This window comes from Bombina bombina, chromosome 3 (genome assembly GCF_027579735.1).
Source record: "Bombina bombina isolate aBomBom1 chromosome 3, aBomBom1.pri, whole genome shotgun sequence".
NCBI classification, from domain to species: domain Eukaryota; kingdom Metazoa; phylum Chordata; class Amphibia; order Anura; family Bombinatoridae; genus Bombina; species Bombina bombina.
Window position 1 is genome coordinate 863,133,145 of NC_069501.1, and position 21,028 is coordinate 863,154,172.

General features: G+C 34.9%; 1 protein-coding gene across 1 annotated transcript in view; it reads right to left on the reverse strand.

Moving 5' to 3' along the window:
* Positions 1–16,508: 16,508 nt before the first annotated feature.
* The window catches only part of DNAJC3 (DnaJ heat shock protein family (Hsp40) member C3), a 116,055-nt gene continuing 111,535 nt past the window's right edge, over positions 16,509–21,028 (reverse strand). Inside the window, exons 11-12 of the mRNA XM_053707837.1 lie at positions 18,523–18,671; positions 16,509–17,100 (exon numbers count right to left, since the gene is read on the reverse strand). Of these exons, the coding sequence (XP_053563812.1) occupies positions 16,943–17,100; positions 18,523–18,671 (307 nt within the window). The 3' untranslated portion in view covers positions 16,509–16,942. The remainder of the gene's footprint in view (positions 17,101–18,522; positions 18,672–21,028) is intronic.

The window sequence follows — 21,028 nt, forward strand, 5'->3', positions numbered from 1 at the left end:
CATGCACACAGACAATGCCTGATGTATATTTCGCCGCTAGCACGGCTTTCTCAGAGGCTAACCAGAGTCAGGGCCGCAACCCGGTATTTGTATCATCATTGACCAATAGAAGTTGGTTCTAAGCACACACCTCTAGATGCAGCCTATCACAAGAGGCTTAACATAATTGGTTAAAGATTCATCACATGATCGTATCAAGCAGATGTCAGGCTAGTAACATGTTGAAACAATTTTGTAATATAAGATATTAGATATTCACTACATTGTTTCAAAATCAAGTAATAGGTGTCAGGAGCATTGAAAGATGTCAGCCTAGCTTACTCAAAATTGTCACTCCCACCTGGTCAAAGATTAATTCTATCCACCAATTGGATTCGAAAGTGTCTTACAATACAAAAATCTGCGTTCATTACCAATGACAGATTTTCATTCAAACATTTCAACACACATATGAGATTCATCCTTCCTATGTCACACGTAGGAAAATCCTCAATTGATGCATAAACCCTCTCCATGTATGTTGATAGAAAATTTGATTGCGTTTTTCAAAAAACTCTTATAAAGACAGGTGGGAACAAACCCTTATTAATTGCTCAGAAATTTTAGTTGCCATTTTATCAATAAAGAGATTGAAGATTACAACACAAAATTTTGAAGATTACAACACAAAATTACAAAAAATTGATAATATTGATAAATTTAAACAAGCCTACAAAGACCTAAGGGAGTTAGAAAAAAGGGAAAAGGAGATTATACAAACCAAATGTAATAAAATGAAGAGAGATCTAAAGGACTTTGAGAAAGGACAAATATTCACTTGGGATAAAAAAATGCCCAGATGTAGGCCAGTAAATAGTTTGCCTCCTCCCAAAGACACCACACAATCAGACTATGACTCCTCTACTGTGGAGGATAGTGATACAGAACAAAGTAATCCTACCAGTAATAGTTTTTTAGGCCGCAAATCGGATCAATTCGATTCAGGAACAAAAGAACAACAAGAAGGGGCAAGGGGGGGGGGAAACAGAACACTAAGGGACAGAACGAGATGGGGTTATGTCAAGGACAACCAACATATGAGGAGGGAAGATTGGGGCAGGAGACCCAAGTGGTAGAAGAGGAGAACAAATTACAAGTAATTAACATTTCTAAAAAAATCTTAAATCAAGATCATATTAAGGTTTTAGCTAGAGGCCTCTCTTTTTCCCCCACACCGCCACTTGATAAGTTTGAGTTAATCAAGGATCTTCACTTGTTCTGCCGCAAACTGGCACTCAAAAAGATGTTCAATACTGAAAGTGACCCAGCTACTGATGACTTAAGAACGTTAGACACTCTAGTTGAACTCTGGAACGAGAGTGAGGGGTCTGCTGTAGAGACCACTGAGGTTACTTTGGATAAGAAACTTAGAATAAAATCTAAATTTATGCCAAGTATTAACAAAATAGCACCTTTACAGGTATTCTTAAATATGGTCATGACAGACTTTTTGAGAATTAGTGATGACAAGAAAACTATCAATCTGACGAAGGCAGAAAATGAAGCACTCCTAGAAATTAAAACATGGGAGGATGTGGTGATTAAGGCGTCAGATAAAGGGGGGAATGTAGTTATCTGGGACAAGGAGGAAATATGCAGGAGGCTAACAAACAACTTAGTGATAAGAAATGTTATAAATTGTTATTCTCAAACCCTACAATTCAATTCCTGACAAATTATAAGAGCTTAATAACAGAAGCCAAAATGAACGGCACTATTAGTCAAAAGGAATATTGCTTCTTAGAAGTAAAGAATCCGAAAATTGCAACACTATATCTCTTACCTAAGGTTCACAAAAATAGAACAAAACCACCAGGCAGACCTATAGTCTCGAGTATAGGGAGTCTATGTGAACAAGCGAGTAGATTTCTTGACCTATATTTACGAGATATAGTGACTTCCCTCCCTTCCTATACCAGGGACACAATGGACATACTTGGGAAAATAAATGACATAACAGTTGACACAGAAACTCTATTAATAACCTGTGATGTCGAGTCACTCTATACGTCTATCAAACACGACAAAGGCTGTGATGCAGTCAAATATTTCTTGGACATGCAAGCTAATGACAAAAAAGAACGTAATGATTTTATAATAAAATTATTACACTTTGTCCTCAAACACAATTACTTTGTATTCAACGACAGATTTTACTTACAGACACAGGGGACCGCTATGGGTTCTAGCTGTGCCCCCACATATGCGAACATCTATTTGGGGTGGTGGGAGCGTGAAATAGTTTTTGGAGAGGATATGTCACAGTACATAAGCATGTGGAGTCGCTATATAGATGATTTGTTTATCATCTGGACTGGCAGCATCAATAAATTCAAAGAATTCATATCAATTTTAAATACTAATGATCTAAATTTAAGATTGACCTATAATACAAGTGAGTCCAAAGTTGAATTCTTGGATGTCATGATCTATAAAGATGAGAGAAATATGCTGAAAGCTGATCTATTTAGAAAAAAAGACAGCAACAAATTCTTTGCTGCAATATGACAGCTGTCATACTACACAAACTAAAAGAGCAATTCCTACTGGGGAATTCCTCAGAATCAGGAGGAATTGTACAGATGATGTTGTTTTCATGAAAAGAGCGAAAGAGCTCAAATTGCGTCTGAAGGAGAGAGGTTACACAAGAAAAATTATAAGATTAGCATTCCAACGTGCCAAAAGAACCTCAAGAGACTCCTTACTCATACCTAAAAAGAAAAACACAAAACTTGATGATACTGTAAGATTCGTTACAGCCTATAACTCAGAACATCAGCACATTCATGAGATACTTAATAAACATGTTAACATCTTGAAATCAGATCCAGTTTTGGCTAATTGGATAGGCCAAAGAATTAACACCAGCTGGCGCAGAGCACCAACAATAGGGAACAAACTGGTACAGAGTCATTTTATTAGGAAAAAACCAAGTACCAAAAGATTATGTGGAACTTATGCTTGTGGCTCATGTAGCTTCTGCGAATATATACATGATGAAAGAGAATTTTCTACACGTGCTGGAACCAAACGGATGCTTGGTTTCGCTAATTGTAGGACCAAAATGTGGTCTACTGTTTACCGCTGGATTTTTTGGCTTAATACCCTTACACCCAATGGGATTAACGGCATTCCTGTAAGTGAACAATAGGTGACTTTTAATGTGCATATAGATCAATAATCCATGACAGAAGGAACAGTAACACTATTGTAATAACTCATATAGGGATAAACTACCATACTGGCACGAATGATAGTCTTATACTTGTAGCAGATGACGTTTTGGAAATTACAGTACAAAATAAATTATGATTATAACCACTGTAATAAGAGATACACTTTAGCATATTTCATCTTATGATTGCATAACAATACTCTTTACTTTTATATATAAGAATAGTGTGTTCAATTTAAGTCAATTGGTGGATTAGTGTTGACATTCTTTTATTATCGTTTGTTGAAAAACGCAATTCAATTTGCTTAATCCACTAATGGGCAGGATCTGCACTATAGGGATAATATTGGCTGAAATATTGCAAACAATGGCCTCCCTTTTTTGGTTTGCTATTTGAAATGTGATACGCATTACGTGATATTATTCATAAATCTTACATATAGATTTTTGATATCAAGCTATTTTATGCACTTAATCTACTAGGGACACACAAGAAGATTCCGTTTCAATAGAGTCAATATACTTATTCGTGTTAACATTACTCTTTGCTCTGACAGATAAGAAGAGTGTGTCTTATTTAAGTCAATTTGTGAATGAGTTTTGACATCATTCTCTCATGATCGTTTTTTGAAAAACGCAATTAAAATTAAAATTTTATATCAATATACATGGAGAGGCATAAGAGGAGGAGATATAGAACAAATGCTGCTCCAATCTGAATGCCGCTGGATTTTTTTGGCTTAATACCCTTACACCCAATGGGATTAACGAACAGGATGGATTTGCGGCATTCCTGTAAATGAACAATAGGTGACTTTTAATGTGCATATAGATCAATAATCCATGACAGAAGGAACAGTAACACTATTGTAATAACTCATATAGGGATAAACTACCATACTGGCACGAATGATAGTCCTATACTTGTAGCAGATGACATTTGGGAAATTACAGTACAAAATAAATTATGATTATAACCACTGTAATAAGAGATACACTTCAGCATATTTCATCTTATGATTGCATAACAATACTCTTTGCTTTTATAAATAAGAATAGTGTGTTCAATTTAAGTCAATTGGTGGATTAGTGTTGACATTATTCTTTTATTATCGTTTGTTGAAAAACGCAATTAAATTTGGTTAATCCACTAATGGGCAGGATCTGCACTATAGTGATAATATTGGCTGAAATATTGCAAACAATGTCCCCCCCTTTTTTGGTTTGCTATTTGAAATGTGATACGCATTACATGATATTATTCATAAATCTTACATATAGATTTTTGATTTTATGCACTTAATCTACTAGGGACACACAAGAAGATTCCGTTTCAATAGAGTCACTATACTTATTTGTGTTAACATTACTCTTTGCTCTGACAGATAAGAAGAGTGTGTCTTATTTAAGTCAATTTGTGAATGAGTTTTGACATCATTCTCTCATGATCGTTTTTTGAAAAACGCAATTAAAATTTAAATTTTCTATTAATATATATGGAGAGGCTTTATTTATTTTTCTACATTAATAGAGTATTTACATTCGTGTGATATAGGAAGGATGTTGACATCATTCTCTTATGATCGTTTTTTGAAAAACGCAATCAAATTTTTGTGTTGTAATCTTCAATCTCTTTATTGATAAAATGGCAACTAAAATTTCTGAGCAATTAATAAGGGCTTGTTCCCACCTGTCTTTATAAGAGTTTTTTGAAAAACGCAATCAAATTTTCTATCAACATACATGGAGAGGATTTATGCATCAATTGAGGATTTTCCTACGTGTGACATAGGAAGGATGAATCTCATTATTTGTGTGTTGAAATGTTTGAATGAAAAACTGTCATTGGTAATGAACGCAGATTTTTGTATTGTAAGACACTTTCGAATCCAATTGGTGGATAGAATTAATCTTTGACCAGGTGGGAGTGACAATTTTGAGTAAGCTAGGCTGACATCTTTCAATGCGCCTGACACCTATTACTTGATTTTGAAACAATGTAGTGAATATCTAATATCTTATATTACAAAATTGTTTCAACATGTTACTAGCCTGACATCTGCTTGATACGATCATGTGATGAATCTTTAACCAATTATGTTAAGCCTCTTGTGATAGGCTGCATCTAGAGGTGTGTGCTTAGAACCAATTTCTATTGGTCAATGAAGATACAAATACCGGGTTGGGGCCCTGACTCTGGTTAGCCTCTGAGAAAGTCGTACTAGCGGCAAAATGTACATCAGGCATTGTCTGTGTGCATGAGACTTGCTAATTTGTGTTTACCTGGGACCTTTCTAAGCTCATATTGATGTGGCAATTGCCTTCCTTAATCAGTCATTTATAAACAGTTTCCTCTCCTGCTCTAGATACCAGTATTGCTCAGATTAGGTAATGTTGTTGGGGTCAATCCCCTTTTTAGATTAGCTTTAGAGCAATCCGTGTATTCTCTGAGTCCTGAGGGTTACGATGTATTTGAACTATTACCCAGGGAAGTAATTCTGTTTATGAAGTCTCACACACACAGTCCTGATCTGTTTCTTAATCTAAGTTTTAAATGTTTGTCTCACATATTTATGTAATACATTTGGTACTATTTACCACCCTTTTTATTCTATCATTAGTAAAAGTTAAGTTTTAATAACCAGTTCTTGACGCAATCCGGTTTTCAATGCATACTGTTACTATATAGTGCTTTGTGAGTGCTGGGTACTGTCAAACTTCTCTCTCTTTTTTGTACCTATCTATCTGAATCATGAAAGAAAATTTTTGGGTACAGTGTCCCTTTAAGTATTCGCATAATGCTCCCCAGCCTAACAGGCTAGCGTCCGCGGTCACCATAACCTAGTATGGTCTCAGGAAGCATGTGGCCCAAAACAGATGGTCCTATGAAATCCACCACGAGAGAGAATTTCTAGTTAGGAGATCCAAATCTATCCTCTGCGAGATATCTGAGAGAACTCCTTTCCATTTACTGAGCATGCATAACTACAGAGGTCTCCGATGGAAACGAGCCAAAGGAAAGACATCCATGGAATACCCTCCATGCATTGGGCCACAAAGTTCAATTTTCTGATGGAATGTAAAATAGACAACAACATCTCAGTATGAGATCTCGCTAGTTGAAAAGATGACGTTTGAACCAAGATGACATCCAGGAAAGGCGCCACTGCTATTCCCTGAGATCTGACCACTGCCAAAAAGGTTCCTAGAACCTTATAAAGATTCTGGGAGTCATAGCCAGGCCAAATGGAAGGGCAACAAAATGGAAGAACTTGTCCAAGAAGGCAAACCTCAAAAACTGGAGATGATTCCTGTGAAAAGGAACATGAAGATACACATCCTTCAGATCTATGGACATCTGGAACTGACCCTCTCGAACCAATAGAAAAATGGAACTTGAAGGAATATGTTGGAACTTGAAGGACGGAACCTTGAGGAATATGTTGAGACACATTAGGTCTAGGATGGGATGGAGAATTCCCTCCTTATGGGAACCACAAAGAGATTTGAATAGAATCCTTGACCCAGTTCCTCTACAGGAACTGGAACAAATACTCCCAGGGAAGATAGGTCCTTTACGCAGATTAAGAAACCTCTCTCTTTACCTGGCTTGCATATAACCTTGACAGGATAAATCTGCCCCATGGGGGGCAAGACTTGAATCCTATTCTGAAAACCCTGGGATACTAGTCCATGGCCAAGGAATTGGGTAACCTTGAATTGATCCAAGTCCCAAAAAAAAGCCTGCCCCCCCACTTGATCCAAGACTGGATCGGGAGCTGTTCCGTCATGCCGATTTATAATCAGTGGAAGGTTTCTTGGCTTGCTACCCCTTATTCCAATGCTGACTGGACCTTCATGAGGTCCTGGATTGCCCCAATCTGTCATATGAACACTAAAAAATCAACTCAATATGAGTAAAATATCATAAGATTTCTATAAAATATAGAAATAAATATAATAGAGTACTCAAAAACACTAGCAAATAGAGGAAGAGACATGAAAATATGTCACAGACATACATAACAATACTCTAAACATAGAAGCCCTTACTAAGATGAATAGAAAGGGAAGATACCTGACTATCAAGAAGGAGTTACATCTGTATATGATACTATCAAAAAAGTAAGAAATGCCTGTGTAATGTAGGAGAAATAAAATATCTAGATATATATTAAAATATAAGATTCATATAGGAAAGAACATAATTCATAATTAACTTACTATGCAGGGATTAAATGTGGAAGTAAAAATGTCGCCCTAACACCCGGTCCCACATAAATATAACCTGGGCTATAAGTACAAATGCCGGCAAGTAAGCGGCAAAATCCCTGACAGAAAGTCAGATAGCTGATCAGCCGCAATATATACCTAAACAGAGGATATATAATGAAATACAAACCCTTTATGAGGGTAGCAGGTCCCACAAGGTCCATGATTAATATTAGCGTCCTTCTTCAAACATATACTCCTGTTCTATATGAAGTAAATAAGAAAGGACTTACCCTCCTGGGCCTTCTGCTGTAGAGCAGTTACAGCACCTTCAGGTCTGTGAGCCTCATCTGACCAAAGACAAGGACCTGAAGATATAAGTAAAAACAGAGTAACCAACTCTGGTTTCTATAGAAGGGGTAGCATACATTGTTGGAGTTAAAGTAAGGACTACCTCACCGACCTCAAACTACTAATAGCCATGATTACTCTTACTAAAGAGATTAACATGGACACAGCTTGACCTCAATCCTTGCTTGCAGGGAAAAGTACCCATAAAAAGATTAAAAACTTCATTTTCTTCAGACACCGTCTTTGCACATTCTCCATTGACAGAGAATGACTGGAGATTATAAGTAAGGGAAGATACACTTAACAGCTTTGCTGGGGTGCTCTTTGCCTCCTCCTGCTGGCCAGGAATTGAATAACCCACTAGTAATTGGAATAAGGTTGTGGACTCTCCATCCCATAGAAAAGAAATTCATGTTTTTGATCCCTCTTTTTTTCCGCTGTTGCTCTTTTGCGGGTCTCTAAAAAATATACAAAGTGTTGGAAGTGGCGCCAATCAAGGCTCTCTGAATATTAAGAATAAAAAATGTAGTTTACTAAGATCTAGGTATATAAATAAAGCAAATTGCTACAGCTGTAAGTTTGTACGAACTAAAATACAATTTATTAATACATTGGATAATCGCAATCAATGAAAAAATAAAAATTAAGTCACTATTTATAACTTCAATCAGTCACTATCTGTGGACACCGGTGTCTATTCTAAAACTTCATTAATAAAATGCATTGAAAAGTACAATTGACCAAATCAATAAAATTGACCAAATAAATAAAACAATCCTTAGAGTTAGGTAGAAAAAAGTTAAACTGCAGGCATCTAGTTTATAACGATCAAGCACGCAGAAAGTTTCTTTCAATCAAAACAGCATCAGGTTGCTATCAATCATGCAGGTAAAAAGTTCAGTGTTAGATGTAGGTTTCAAATTTAGCGGTTATTTAGACAGCTGTTCTTATTTCTCTTTCACTCTGCCTCTTCAGCACGCCCTCCTTACAGTTCTCTCCTACCCGGAATTCCGGTGTGGGCTGTAGCAAGCTACGGCAGGCAGTTGTGTCTCTTAAAAATTAAGTTGTATTGCTGTTTGATTTTCTTTTAAGTGTGCACACTTACAGTTTTCCGGTCTTCACTCCTACCGTCTGCTCAGCGATGTGTTGCAATGTTTCCTCTTGTGCTGGCTTGACGGTCCTGGGAGCCTCACAATCTCTGTGTCTTCTCCAAATGAACTGGATACTGGTGTGGTTTCGTTTCTACGCGTTTCAGCTCTCCAGGGAGCCTTTGTCAAGAATACCTTCCACCAGCTGTGTTGCCTTTTTTATACTCTTTTCTTTTGTTAACCCTTTCTTGGTATTTAGTGGTTTCTTTATCCTATTGTTTGTATTTTTATATTTATATATATAAGAAGTCCATCTCTTGTCATTTTCCTGTTCAATGGTCATAATATTTCATTACACATTCATTAAAAAATACATATATATATTTAAATTTCACAGAATGTATCTAAGCACTGTTAAAGGAAATCATTGGTTATACTGTAAAAACAAACATTTGTCGCCTAGCAATTCACTTTATAAGATATCCAAATCTTATTTAGCAGTTAAAAATTTATCCGTAAAAAATTTATATAGGGTTTATAGTTAATTAACGTTTTAAAAAATTCATTAAAAAATATATTATTCAAAAAGTGGCCATATTCGAACTTGGAACCTAGTGCTTTGAAGTCCAATACCTTAACCATTTGGCTATGGATGATTATTATATCATTGTTAGGTATAGGGGAATCATATATTTCATCTAGTCCTCACTTAATGAAAAAACTTTAAGCTCAATTTAACTGGATTCGAACTCCTGGTTTTATACTATCTCTGACGGACGCCTTAACCACTAAGCTAATTGAATAGTTGGTATAGCAGTCTTGTTAATAAATGGTTTCATTTCGGTTAGTTTAAACGATTATTTCTCCTCACTCTCTATAAATGTTAAAATATCTCAAATAGTTCATAGGTTAGAGACTAATAATTAGACTTAAATAATTTTAATTTTACAATGAAGTTTTAATATTTTTTAATTTATGACTATGTATTTTAGTCAAAATTCTGACCAGATTCGAACTCAGGATCTTAAACTTCAGAGACCACATACTTAACCATTCAGCTATAGCCACTCAGTCTTAGCTGTTTATATAAAAAAGATTCTAATCTCTTATTTAATCCTCACCATGTAAAAAGTTATTCTTTTTATTATTCTTGCTTAGTCAATACCACTAATTTATGGTTCTTTAGGGGCAAATGTCTCTCCTTACTAAATCTTAGCTTGTTTGGCTAGGTCTCGTGGCTTTTTGTATCAAAGGGAATCTGGTATTGCAGATGTTATTTAAATCTTATAAACCCTCAAACAATGAAGTGTTACTTAGCTAATCTGTGTATTCTATGTGGATGATAACTATAGTACAGTCAGGTTATATATTAATACTCATCAAAGCATAATTTAGTTAAATGAAAGAGTTTATGTCCATTTCACTGTTTAGACCTTTAGGGTGTAATGTCCCAAAGTTGTAAATGAATTCAGCTTCCTGTTTTAATAATTTCTTTGTAAGATTCCCTCTCCTTCCATCCAACGTTACTTTTTTAATTCCCCAAAATTTGAGGGCTCCTGTATTACCCCTATGGACCTCTTTAAAATGTTTATACAAGACTGTATCTTCTCTCTCATGCTCAATCGCAAGAAGATGTTCCCGTATACGGTCTTTTAGTTTTCGTCCTGTCTGTCCAAAGTATCTCAAATTACAGTCACATTGTAGCATATATATGATGTTGATATCTGTACATCTTATAATGTCGCTTATCTTTATAACCCTTCCATCTTTCTCGGATTTAACCTGTTTAAGTTTAGTGCTATTCTTACACGCCTTACATTGGTGGCAGGGGAAGAAGCCTTCAATCCTTTCTCCTTCTAATGTCCTATAACCTCTCTTACACATTTTAGTATCTCCTTTAAACTCACTGGGGGCTAATATTGATTTCAAGTTCTTTGCCTTTCTATAAATAAATCTAGGATTCCTTCTTTTGCGGGTCTGTAAGCCAGTTGTGGATGAAATAACACTACATTTTGAGTATTTTCTCCTAACGGGTTTACTTTTGTTTTGCCCAAAATGGGCTTTAAGGATTTTTGTTAGTTTAAGTTCAGGTATCTTCCCTTTCAGTTCTTATTTACTGGGAGATTTCCTTCTTGATAGTCAGGTATCTTCCCTTTCTATTCTTATTTACTGGGAGATTTCCTTCCTGATAGTGAGGTATCTTCCCTTTATATTCCTAATTACTGGGAGATTTCCTTCTTGATAATGAGGTATCTTCCCTTTCTATTCTTATTTACTGGGAGATTTCCTTCCTATTAGTGAAGTATCTTCCCTTTCTATTCCCATTTACTGGGATATTTCCTTCTTGATAATGAGGTATCTTCCCTTTCTATTCTTATTTACTGGGAGATTTCCTTTTTGATAGTCTGGTATCTTCCCTTTCTATTCCTATTTACTGGGAGATTTCCTTCTTGATAATGAGGTATCTTCCCTTTCTATTCCTATTTACTGGGAGATTTCCTTCTTGATAATGAGGTATCTTCGCTTTCTATTCCTATTTACTGGGAGATTTCCTTCTTGATAATGAGCTATCTTCCCTTTCTATTCCTATTTACTGGGAGATTTCCTTCTTGATAATGAGGTATCTTCCCTTTCTATTCTTATTAACTGGAATATTTCCTTCTTGATAATCAGGTATTTTCCCTTTCTATTCCTATTTACTGGGAGATTTCCTTCTTGATAATGAGGTATCTTCCCTTTCTATTCTTATTTACTGGAATATTTCCTTCTTGATAATGAGGTATCTTCCCTTTCTATTCCTATTTACTGGGAGATTTCTTTCTCGATAATGAGGTATCTTCCCTTTCTATTCCTATTTATTGGGAGATTTCCTTCTTGATAATGAGGTATCTTCGCTTTCTATTCTTATTTACTGGGATATTTCCTTCCTGATAATGAGGCATCTTCCCTTTCTATTCCTATTTACTGGGAGATTTCCTTCTTGATAATGAGGTATCTTCCCTTTCTGTTCCTATTTACTGGGAGATTTCCTTCTTGATAATGAGGTATCTTCCCTTTCTATTCCTATTTACTGGGAGATTTCCTTCTTGATAATGAGGTATCTTCCCTTTCTATTCCTATTTACTGGGAGATTTCCTTCTTGATAATGAGGTATCTTCGCTTTCTATTCCTATTTACTGGGAGATTTCCTTCTTGATAATGAGGTATCTTCGCTTTCTATTCTTATTTACTGGGATTTTTCCTTCCTGATAATGAGGTATCTTCCCTTTCTATTCCTATTTACTGGGAGATTTCCTTCTTGATAATGAGGTATCTTCCCTTTCTATTCTTATTTACTGGGATATTTCCTTCCTGATAATGAGGTATCTTCCCTTTCTATTCCTATTTACTGGGGTATTTCCTTCCTGATAATGAGGTATCTTCCCTTTCTATTCCTATTTACTGGGAGATTTCCTTCTTGATAATGAGGTATTTTCCCTTTCTATTCCTATTTACTGGGAGATTTCCTTCTTGATAATGAGGTATCTTTGCTTTCTATTCTTATTTACTGGGATTTTTCCTTCCTGATAATGAGGTATCTTCCCTTTCTATTCCTATTTACTGGGAGATTTCCTTCTTGATAATGAGGTATCTTCCCTTTCTATTCTTATTTACTAGGATATTTCCTTCCTGATAATGAGGTATCTTCCCTTTCTATTCCTATTTACTGGGGTATTTCCTTCCTGATAATGAGGTATCTTCCCTTTCTATTCCTATTTACTGGGAGATTTCCTTCTTGATAATGAGGTATCTTCCCTTTCTATTCTTATTTACTTGGAGATTTCTTTCTCGATAATGAGGTATCTTCCCTTTCTATTCCTATTTACTGGGAGATTTCCTTCTTGATAATGAGGTATCTTCCCTTTCTATTCTTATTTACTTGGAGATTTCTTTCTCGATAATGAGGTATCTTCCCTTTCTATTCTTATTTACTTGGAGATTTCTCTCTCGATAATGAGGTATCTTCCCTTTCTATTCCTATTTACTGGGAGATTTCCTTCTTGATAATGAGGTATTTTCCCTTTCTATTCCTATTTACTGGGAGATTTCCTTCTTGATAATGAGGTATCTTCCCTTTCTATTCTTATTTACTGGAATATTTCCTTCTTGATAATGAGGTATCTTCCCTTTCTATTCCTATTTACTGGGAGATTTCCTTCTTGATAATGAGGTATTTTCCCTTTCTATTCCTATTTACTGGGAGATTTCCTTCTTGATAATGAGGTATCTTCCCTTTCTATTCTTATTTACTGGAATATTTCCTTCTTGATAATGAGGTATCTTCCCTTTCTATTCCTATTTACTGGGATATTTCCTTCCTGATAATGAGGCATCTTCCCTTTCTATTCCTATTTACTGGGAGATTTCCTTCTTGATAATGAGGTATCTTCCCTTTCTGTTCCTATTTACTGGGAGATTTCCTTCTTGATAATGAGGTATCTTCCCTTTCTATTCCTATTTACTGGGAGATTTCCTTCTTGATAATGAGGTATCTTCCCTTTCTATTCCTATTTATTGGGAGATTTCCTTCTTGATAATGAGGTATCTTCCCTTTCTATTCCTATTTATTGGGAGATTTCCTTCTTGATGAGGTATCTTCCCTTTCTATTCTTATTTACTGGGAGATTTCCTTCTTGATAATGAGGTATCTTCCCTTTCTATTCCTATTTACTGGGAGATTTCCTTCTTGATAGTCGGGTATCTTCCCTTTCTATTCTTATTTTCTGGGAGATTTCCTTCTTGATAATGAGGTATCTTCCCTTTCTATTCCTATTTACTGGGAGATTTCCTTCTTGATAATGAGGTATCTTCCCTTTCTATTCCTATTTATTGGGAGATTTCCTTCTTGATAATGAGGTATCTTCCCTTTCTATTCCTATTTACTGGGAAATTTCCTTCTTGATAATGAGGTATCTTCCCTTTCTATTTCTATTTACTGGGAGATTTCCTTCTTGATAATGAGGTATCTTCCCTTTCTATTCTTATTTACTGGGCGATTTCCTTCTTGATAATGAGGTATCTTCCCTTTCTATTCATATTTACTTGGAGATTTCTTTCTTGACAGTAAGGTATCCTTTTGGTCTTTTTGAGAGTTTTTTTTGTTGTTGTAATATTTGTTTTAAATAAGCACAAGGTTTACCAGAGCCATGGTTTAACAGAGGCCTAGCAGTGAGTAAAGCCCACCAAGGTAGATGCACAGTGATAAAATAAATGTGATGTGCAATTACTACATTATTAGTTGGTGAGAATGAGATTATTACTAGTCTTGGTGCTTTTCAGCAGGTTTTTATTTATCTGGAACATTTCTACTGATCACCATAACTGTATACAGGTAGCCCTCAGTTTACGCCGGGGTTAGGTTCTAGAAGGAATGGTTGTAAATCGAAACCGTTGTAAATTGAAACCCGGTTTATAATGTAAGTCAATGGGAAGTGAGGGAGATAGGTTCCAGGCCCCTCTCAAAATTGTCATAAGTAACACCTAATACATTATTTTTAAAGCTTTGAAATAAAGACTTTAAATGCTAAACAGCTTTATAAACCTAATAAAATAATCACACAACACAGACTTCACTTGCATTTTTCTGCAAACAGTTCTTTCTATGCATTCCAATCTGGACTGATTTATAGACAGTAAGATCTTGTTCCTTTCAAATCTGCTCGATAGCTCAGGTCTGGTTAAACTGATTAATTTCAGCTTGCTTGGCTTTGCTGCAACACAAGCGGACAGTTCCACCTACTGGCTATTTTAATAAATGCACTGCTTCTCAATGCTTTTCAATAGCAGTCACATGACTGGAAAAAAAGTTTGTTATTCTGAAACGGTGTAAATTGAACCGTTGTAAAACGAGGGTCACCTGTATAATTACATAGACCATTACAGGTAATAAGCATAGCTGAAGTTTTATTTCACTTGAATCGACTAAATATTTTTGATTCACTTGAAACGTTTTTTTATTTTCTTGAAGGTGCCATTTATTATACTATTCCTATGGCTGCAGATAATTGATAAGTATTCAAATAAATCACCTTTATGTTATTTAGCCCTTGAAATTCTGCAAGTTATTTACATGCTAGACTAATTCCAATTTCAGGTAATGTACCAGATTATCATGAGCAGCAAAATGATCTTCTGATTAGTCATGCATCTTTTGTTTTTGGAATTTATTTTAAAATGTTGAAAGCATATACTGATTTCCTTTCAGTTAACACTAGAACAAGAACTGACAGCTGATGAAAGGGGAACGTTCACCAAATCTTTCTGTTTCATATTTACAGCAACTTTTAATAAATAAAGATAAGCTTATTCATATGTAAATTAACCTGAATAAATCCCTGGTGCTAGATGAGATTGAGATATTGATATAGATAGATAGATAGATAGATGATAGACATAAACTATTATTCTCAAGGCTTCTACCATAAAGCTCAAGAGTTTGAAAGCTTCACTATTTACATTTTTTGTTTCATTTCTTTAATAAATGTCATAAAGGATTCATTGTATGTAGTAATTACCAAACAATATCCTTTATTAAAAGTGAACTTAAATTCTTCAAACATTTTCACACAAGCAATGAGTTAAAAGTCAGGATACACCTGTTATGATATTAGAGGAATATGATAATTAGACATGGTCATTTGGCAGTTTCTTTAGTAATAGGAGGCCCCTTGTTGACTTTTATACAGATCTTAGTGTGCTCATCATTCACAAGCATAAATCCAGCTCTGAAAAGAGCCAAAGTCAACGAGGGGCCGTCTACTTCCACATTTGGCAGCTGAAGAAGCTGCCAAATGCCTGTCTAATGATAATATCATACATCTAACATTTTGTGTGTTACAGGTTTTTTGGGGTTCCTGAACTATGACTCAAATTGTAATATATATATATTTATATATTTATATATACACACACACACTATATATATATATATATATATATATATATATATATATATGTGTGTGTGTGTGTGTGTGTGTGTGTGTGTGTATGTGTATAATACACACAAGTATTTTACAAGTTTTTGAAGTGGAAGTTTTAATATCAGCAATAACAAAGCAGAATGATCTCTCAAAGAACCTCTTCATAATTGTCTAGCTCTTCCTGTAATATAGTTAATTGACAAATATGCCTTTTAAAGTATTGTGAAGTCTATGTATAAATTACAGAATTTTGTTAATTAGCGAAATAATTTCTTGCAAATACAATACAGTTTTCTCCTAAATCAAAACTATGAGTTAGCGATGAACTCCGTCCTCTTCGGTCTTTTTTTATACAGTCAACAAAACCTATTAGAGATATTTAGTGTGGTACACCATGCACAGATACAAACATTTATCCATATGCTTAAACCCCCATAACCACCAAGTGTGATCTAAATCCAATCATAGAATAACTTACAAAGTGGCCACAATCAGGTGGATAGTTCTCTAACATGCATAAGCCTTACTTAAGTACATAAAACTCACAATCATTACACTGCGTTCCACTAGAGAAAATAAAAAATAGAAAATAGCTTTAATGTTTAAATTACTATATGAATTTAAATTCATCTTGTAGAAATTAAAAAAATAATTTGTAGATAAAGCTCACTTCTCTTAAACAGATAATTTGGGAAATAGTTTAATTTATATTAACATTTCTTTTTTTAAGTACAGTTTACATATTGGCACTGACTTCTGTCACATCAATACATTTGGTATCTAGTATTAGTCCATTGAGCGTTAATGTTTTCTCCAGCACTTTGCAATATACTGTCCCTTTAACAATAAAGGAAATACCTTTGGTGTAGTGGTTATTCTTGAAGAAATACTGTAATACAATGCAGTTGTTGGAAGTTATTCAATCTCTCTTCCAAAAGTCACAAGTTTCTTTGCTTTTTTTTTTTTTTTGCATCCAGAAACATTGTGTTCAAGTACATTACTGTAACTGTCCTGAAGCTAACAGCAGTTCTAATAGAACTCCTGGTAGTTTGTCTTTAAAGAACTATAACCAAATATGATTTAAAAAAAAAAAGCTATATATCTCTGTATGTTAGTCTCTAATTGAAATGGAATTTGAAATTGAAAGGTCCTCCTGAGCCAAATGGGTTAAAACCTTGCCACTGGTTCCATTGACCTCTGTGGAAGTGATTTCCTCCACCTTGTTGACTCTCAGGGTCCAGGGGATCTTCACCTGCATCAAAACGACTCCTCTTTTCTAAAAAAAAAAAGAAACAGAAGCACAAGTATGTAACAAATGAAAATGCCTCATAATAGAACCCTCTGGTCAAATAGTGATTAACTGTAACCGTGTCTAAAAAGCTACAGCTTACAGCACACACCAAATGAAGAGCTATCACACAGCCATCTCATACAATAACAAAATAAGTTATTCCTGCACTGGTATGGGGCCACACAGTGTGTTAGAGATATATGTTTAAATGGGCACTGTTCTCAGTTTTCTATTATTCATACAAAAGAACATTTAAACATGATTAAACAAAATGTAAAGTAAGTGCTGTTTAAATGTTATCTTGACACTAATACAGCCATATCAGTTGAGCACTTTATCAGCCAGCTGCAATGCTGGCAGAGCATCATGGGAAATGTATTTCCAAAACCTCTGGAGGGCCACAATTGATGACCCCTGCACAAGACAGTTCTGGGAATGATTAATCAGAAACAAAAAAAAATTCTGAAGCCTGTGAATCACCTTAAGTGTGTGGCAAACCACCAGCTCTGTAGATGAGGATCAGCAAAGATTTTCTCAAGATAATGAGATATAGATATACCCTCTGCCCTAATCTTTGCCAGAGACACAGCTAGAATCTTTGTAAAATCCTTGCAGTACTGACCTACGCTAAGAATAGGAACCACATACTACAAATTCAAAATTTCCACCCCTAAGAAGATATATTTGTAATGATCAGAACATGAATGTAAGCATTCAATATATACATTGTGATCATAAAGTGACAAGATTTCTAAAGCTAAAGTGGATATTTTAAAATAAGATGTAATCACATATCTGTTTTGACTTTATAAGACTAATTTTGGTTGAAATATACCTTTTTTGAGACAATACAATGTTTGGAGAAAAAAATCCTGTCCCTTTAACTGCAGGTAGCACAACATACTTCTCCTGGATCTATAAGATCATGCAGCGGAGTTTAAAAGGACCTGTAACTAGGTCCTAAGGAACCAAAGTATTAAGCAGTTCTTTCATTTGGTCTGTTTTACAAACTGCTACAAAGATCTAAATAAAAAGAGACGTCAGATGAAGTATAGTCCCTGTCTGAGGAAGAGTTTGCTATGAGTGACAGTATAACAAGGGGTAAAAACTTTATTTGTTTCTGTCTGCAATTTAATAAACACTATGAATGGAGCCGAACGCCAGCACCTTTGGCCCATATACACACACACACACGATTGTTCATCACATCATAAATATTAATGATCACATGATAAAAAAAACGAAAACATGCTGATGGCACCACACATTCTCATTCACCAATACTAAAAAAGCAGAAGTTGCACAGTAAGAACTTATATGTTCCAGCATTTTATCATTGCACAGAAAATGCTAGAAACAGAAACCTTTTGCCACTGTAAAAAAAGGTGGGAAGACAATAATCAATACCTGGGTCTGTTAAGACTTCTTTGGCAGATGCTATGTCAATAAATTTCTTCTCTGCTTTTTTCTTTTCCTCTTCTACTTGGAAGTTATCAGGATGCCACTGCTGTGCCAGCTTTCTATAAGCCTTTATGATTTCCTGTTTCTTGGCATTCCTGTGTGCGACACAGTTAAAGTGTTTTAAATCCAAATGTACAGAGCTGTAAAATATAGTCTAAGTTCACAAGTTCTCATTGCGTATTTAATGTCTGTATAGATCCTATACATACATGCACTAGATTTCTTTTAGAGTATAAATAAATATTACTTGTCAAAGCAAAAAGAAATCGAGAGGTGGAAAGTTTAAAGCTCTTGGTTTATTATATCACAAATCATATACTAACTTGTATAAACCACTTTTTGAGGAAGAACAATATAAGAAAATGTATAAACACAAGGAAATAAACAAACAAATATTAGACTTTGATAATACATTTGTGAGGTCACTTAATTCTAGTGAATGTTTGCTCACTGGGTGAAAACTTATCAAGGAAACAACATGCATTAAAGGGATATTAAGCGGCTGAACGGTTACTGCTCACCATGGTCTGGTTTTCTCTCCTGTGCCTACAGCTCTATTCAGGGCCATTTTCTTATTTTAACCCTTTACATGTGCTGGTTGCACTGGTTTGTAATGCTCCACAATTTCTTACGGGATAACTCCATCTTGGAGCTCACATATTATTACAGACTGACAGAAGTGGTGAACATATGTCAGTGATGGTACCGTCTTTAACAGCTGGATCGTGCTCTCTGGGTTAGTACATAGAGTTCATAGGGGAGATTTAAACTCTGTATACTTTTACATTTTTTCAATTTCTATACAAAAGATCACATGAATAATATAGAGTAATGCAGCTGCTGATAAAAATGTTAATCCCCTGCTCTATATCGTGCGCACTAACCCGAATACAGCTGTCTAAAAGCTAGCAAACACCACAGATCGGTGAATGTGCATAACTTCTGTAACAGAGTGCAAGATTTCCAAGATGGCAGCACCCAGTATTAGGGTATGGAACTTGACCAACCTGCACCAGTAAGGGGATAAAATAACAAACAGCTTTGAAGAGAGCTGCACTGGTTCTGTTTAATGTCCCTTTAAATCAACCCTGAGTTAAAACACATAAAGGAACATTTGAGAAAGCTGTGAAACCAATTACAACCCTAATGAGTGTTGTGTTTTATAATAGATTTAATAATAAGAAAAAAAAAAAATTCAAGCAGCACTTTATTAAAAAAAAAGGTAAAAATAACATTAATAACATAAGAAATCCCAGATTCAGAGAGGATAAAAAGAAAATATATAAATCTTTATTAAGCCAACAAAATATAAATGGAATATCAAAGTTCTCATAATAAAGAACTCAATTTTACGGTATGAAAATTCACCTACAAAAATATTACTGGTCTGCACTAAAAAAATGTTTTAACAATATTATATTTGTTGATTACGAACAAGTTTGACAGATAAACTGTAAAAGCTGAGTTTATCACAAGGTCATTATCTAATTAAGTAATAGTCAAAGAATAGACTTCAAAATCACTTGGGGTGCATATAAACACAATTTAAATTTCCAACTAAAAATTATGTTATTATATTTTATTGAAAACTGCTTGATGCAGATGATCAGTCTGAAACTGTATTAATCCTGGCTATTATCACCTTTTTAAATAAAGTTCTCAACAACATCCTGTAATATTTTCAGATCTTTTTCAAACATTACTGATATCCCAAATGTGAAAGGTGATTTTAATTAGTGAGAGTAACATTTTGTAAATTGAATTAATTATACCCTTTGGAATACAAAAGCAAAATGTGAATGTAGTAAGTTTTATCTCCTTCTTAGTAACGCTAAGATCATTTTAATAAGGAAAGTAAAAGGGGTTCTAATTTTGCAGATCACAAGTGTGACAACACAAGACATCTACCACATGAAATACATTGAAAATATAAATTTGATCTAAACACATACATATAGCAAAGCATAAAAGTAAAGCCCAGGTATTTAAATCTTTAATAGAATTATCATTATCACAGCAGACATTGCATAAAGGGACATAATACTCATATGCTAAATCACCTGAAAGTGATGCAGTTTAACTGTAAAAAGCTGACAAGAAAATATCACCTGAACATCTCTATGCAAAAAAGGGAAGATGTTTTACCTAAAAAAAATCTCAGCTCACAATAGTAAGTGCTCAGTAAACAGTAATAGTTCAGCTATTGTCCAGCTGCAGGTTGAAAAGAAAACAAAAACAATAGCCAGTCAGCATCAGCAGTGCTTAGGTCATGCTTTGCTTTACTGAAAATTTATGAGATTTCATGGTAAACTTCTGTAAACTCAGTAGGGAAATAAAATGGCCGGAACTGCACATGCCAGATGCACGCTCCCTTGCAAGTCCCAGGACTAGCACACTAATTGACTGCTTAAAGTCCCTTTACAATGGGATGTGGCTACTGAACAAATTCTGA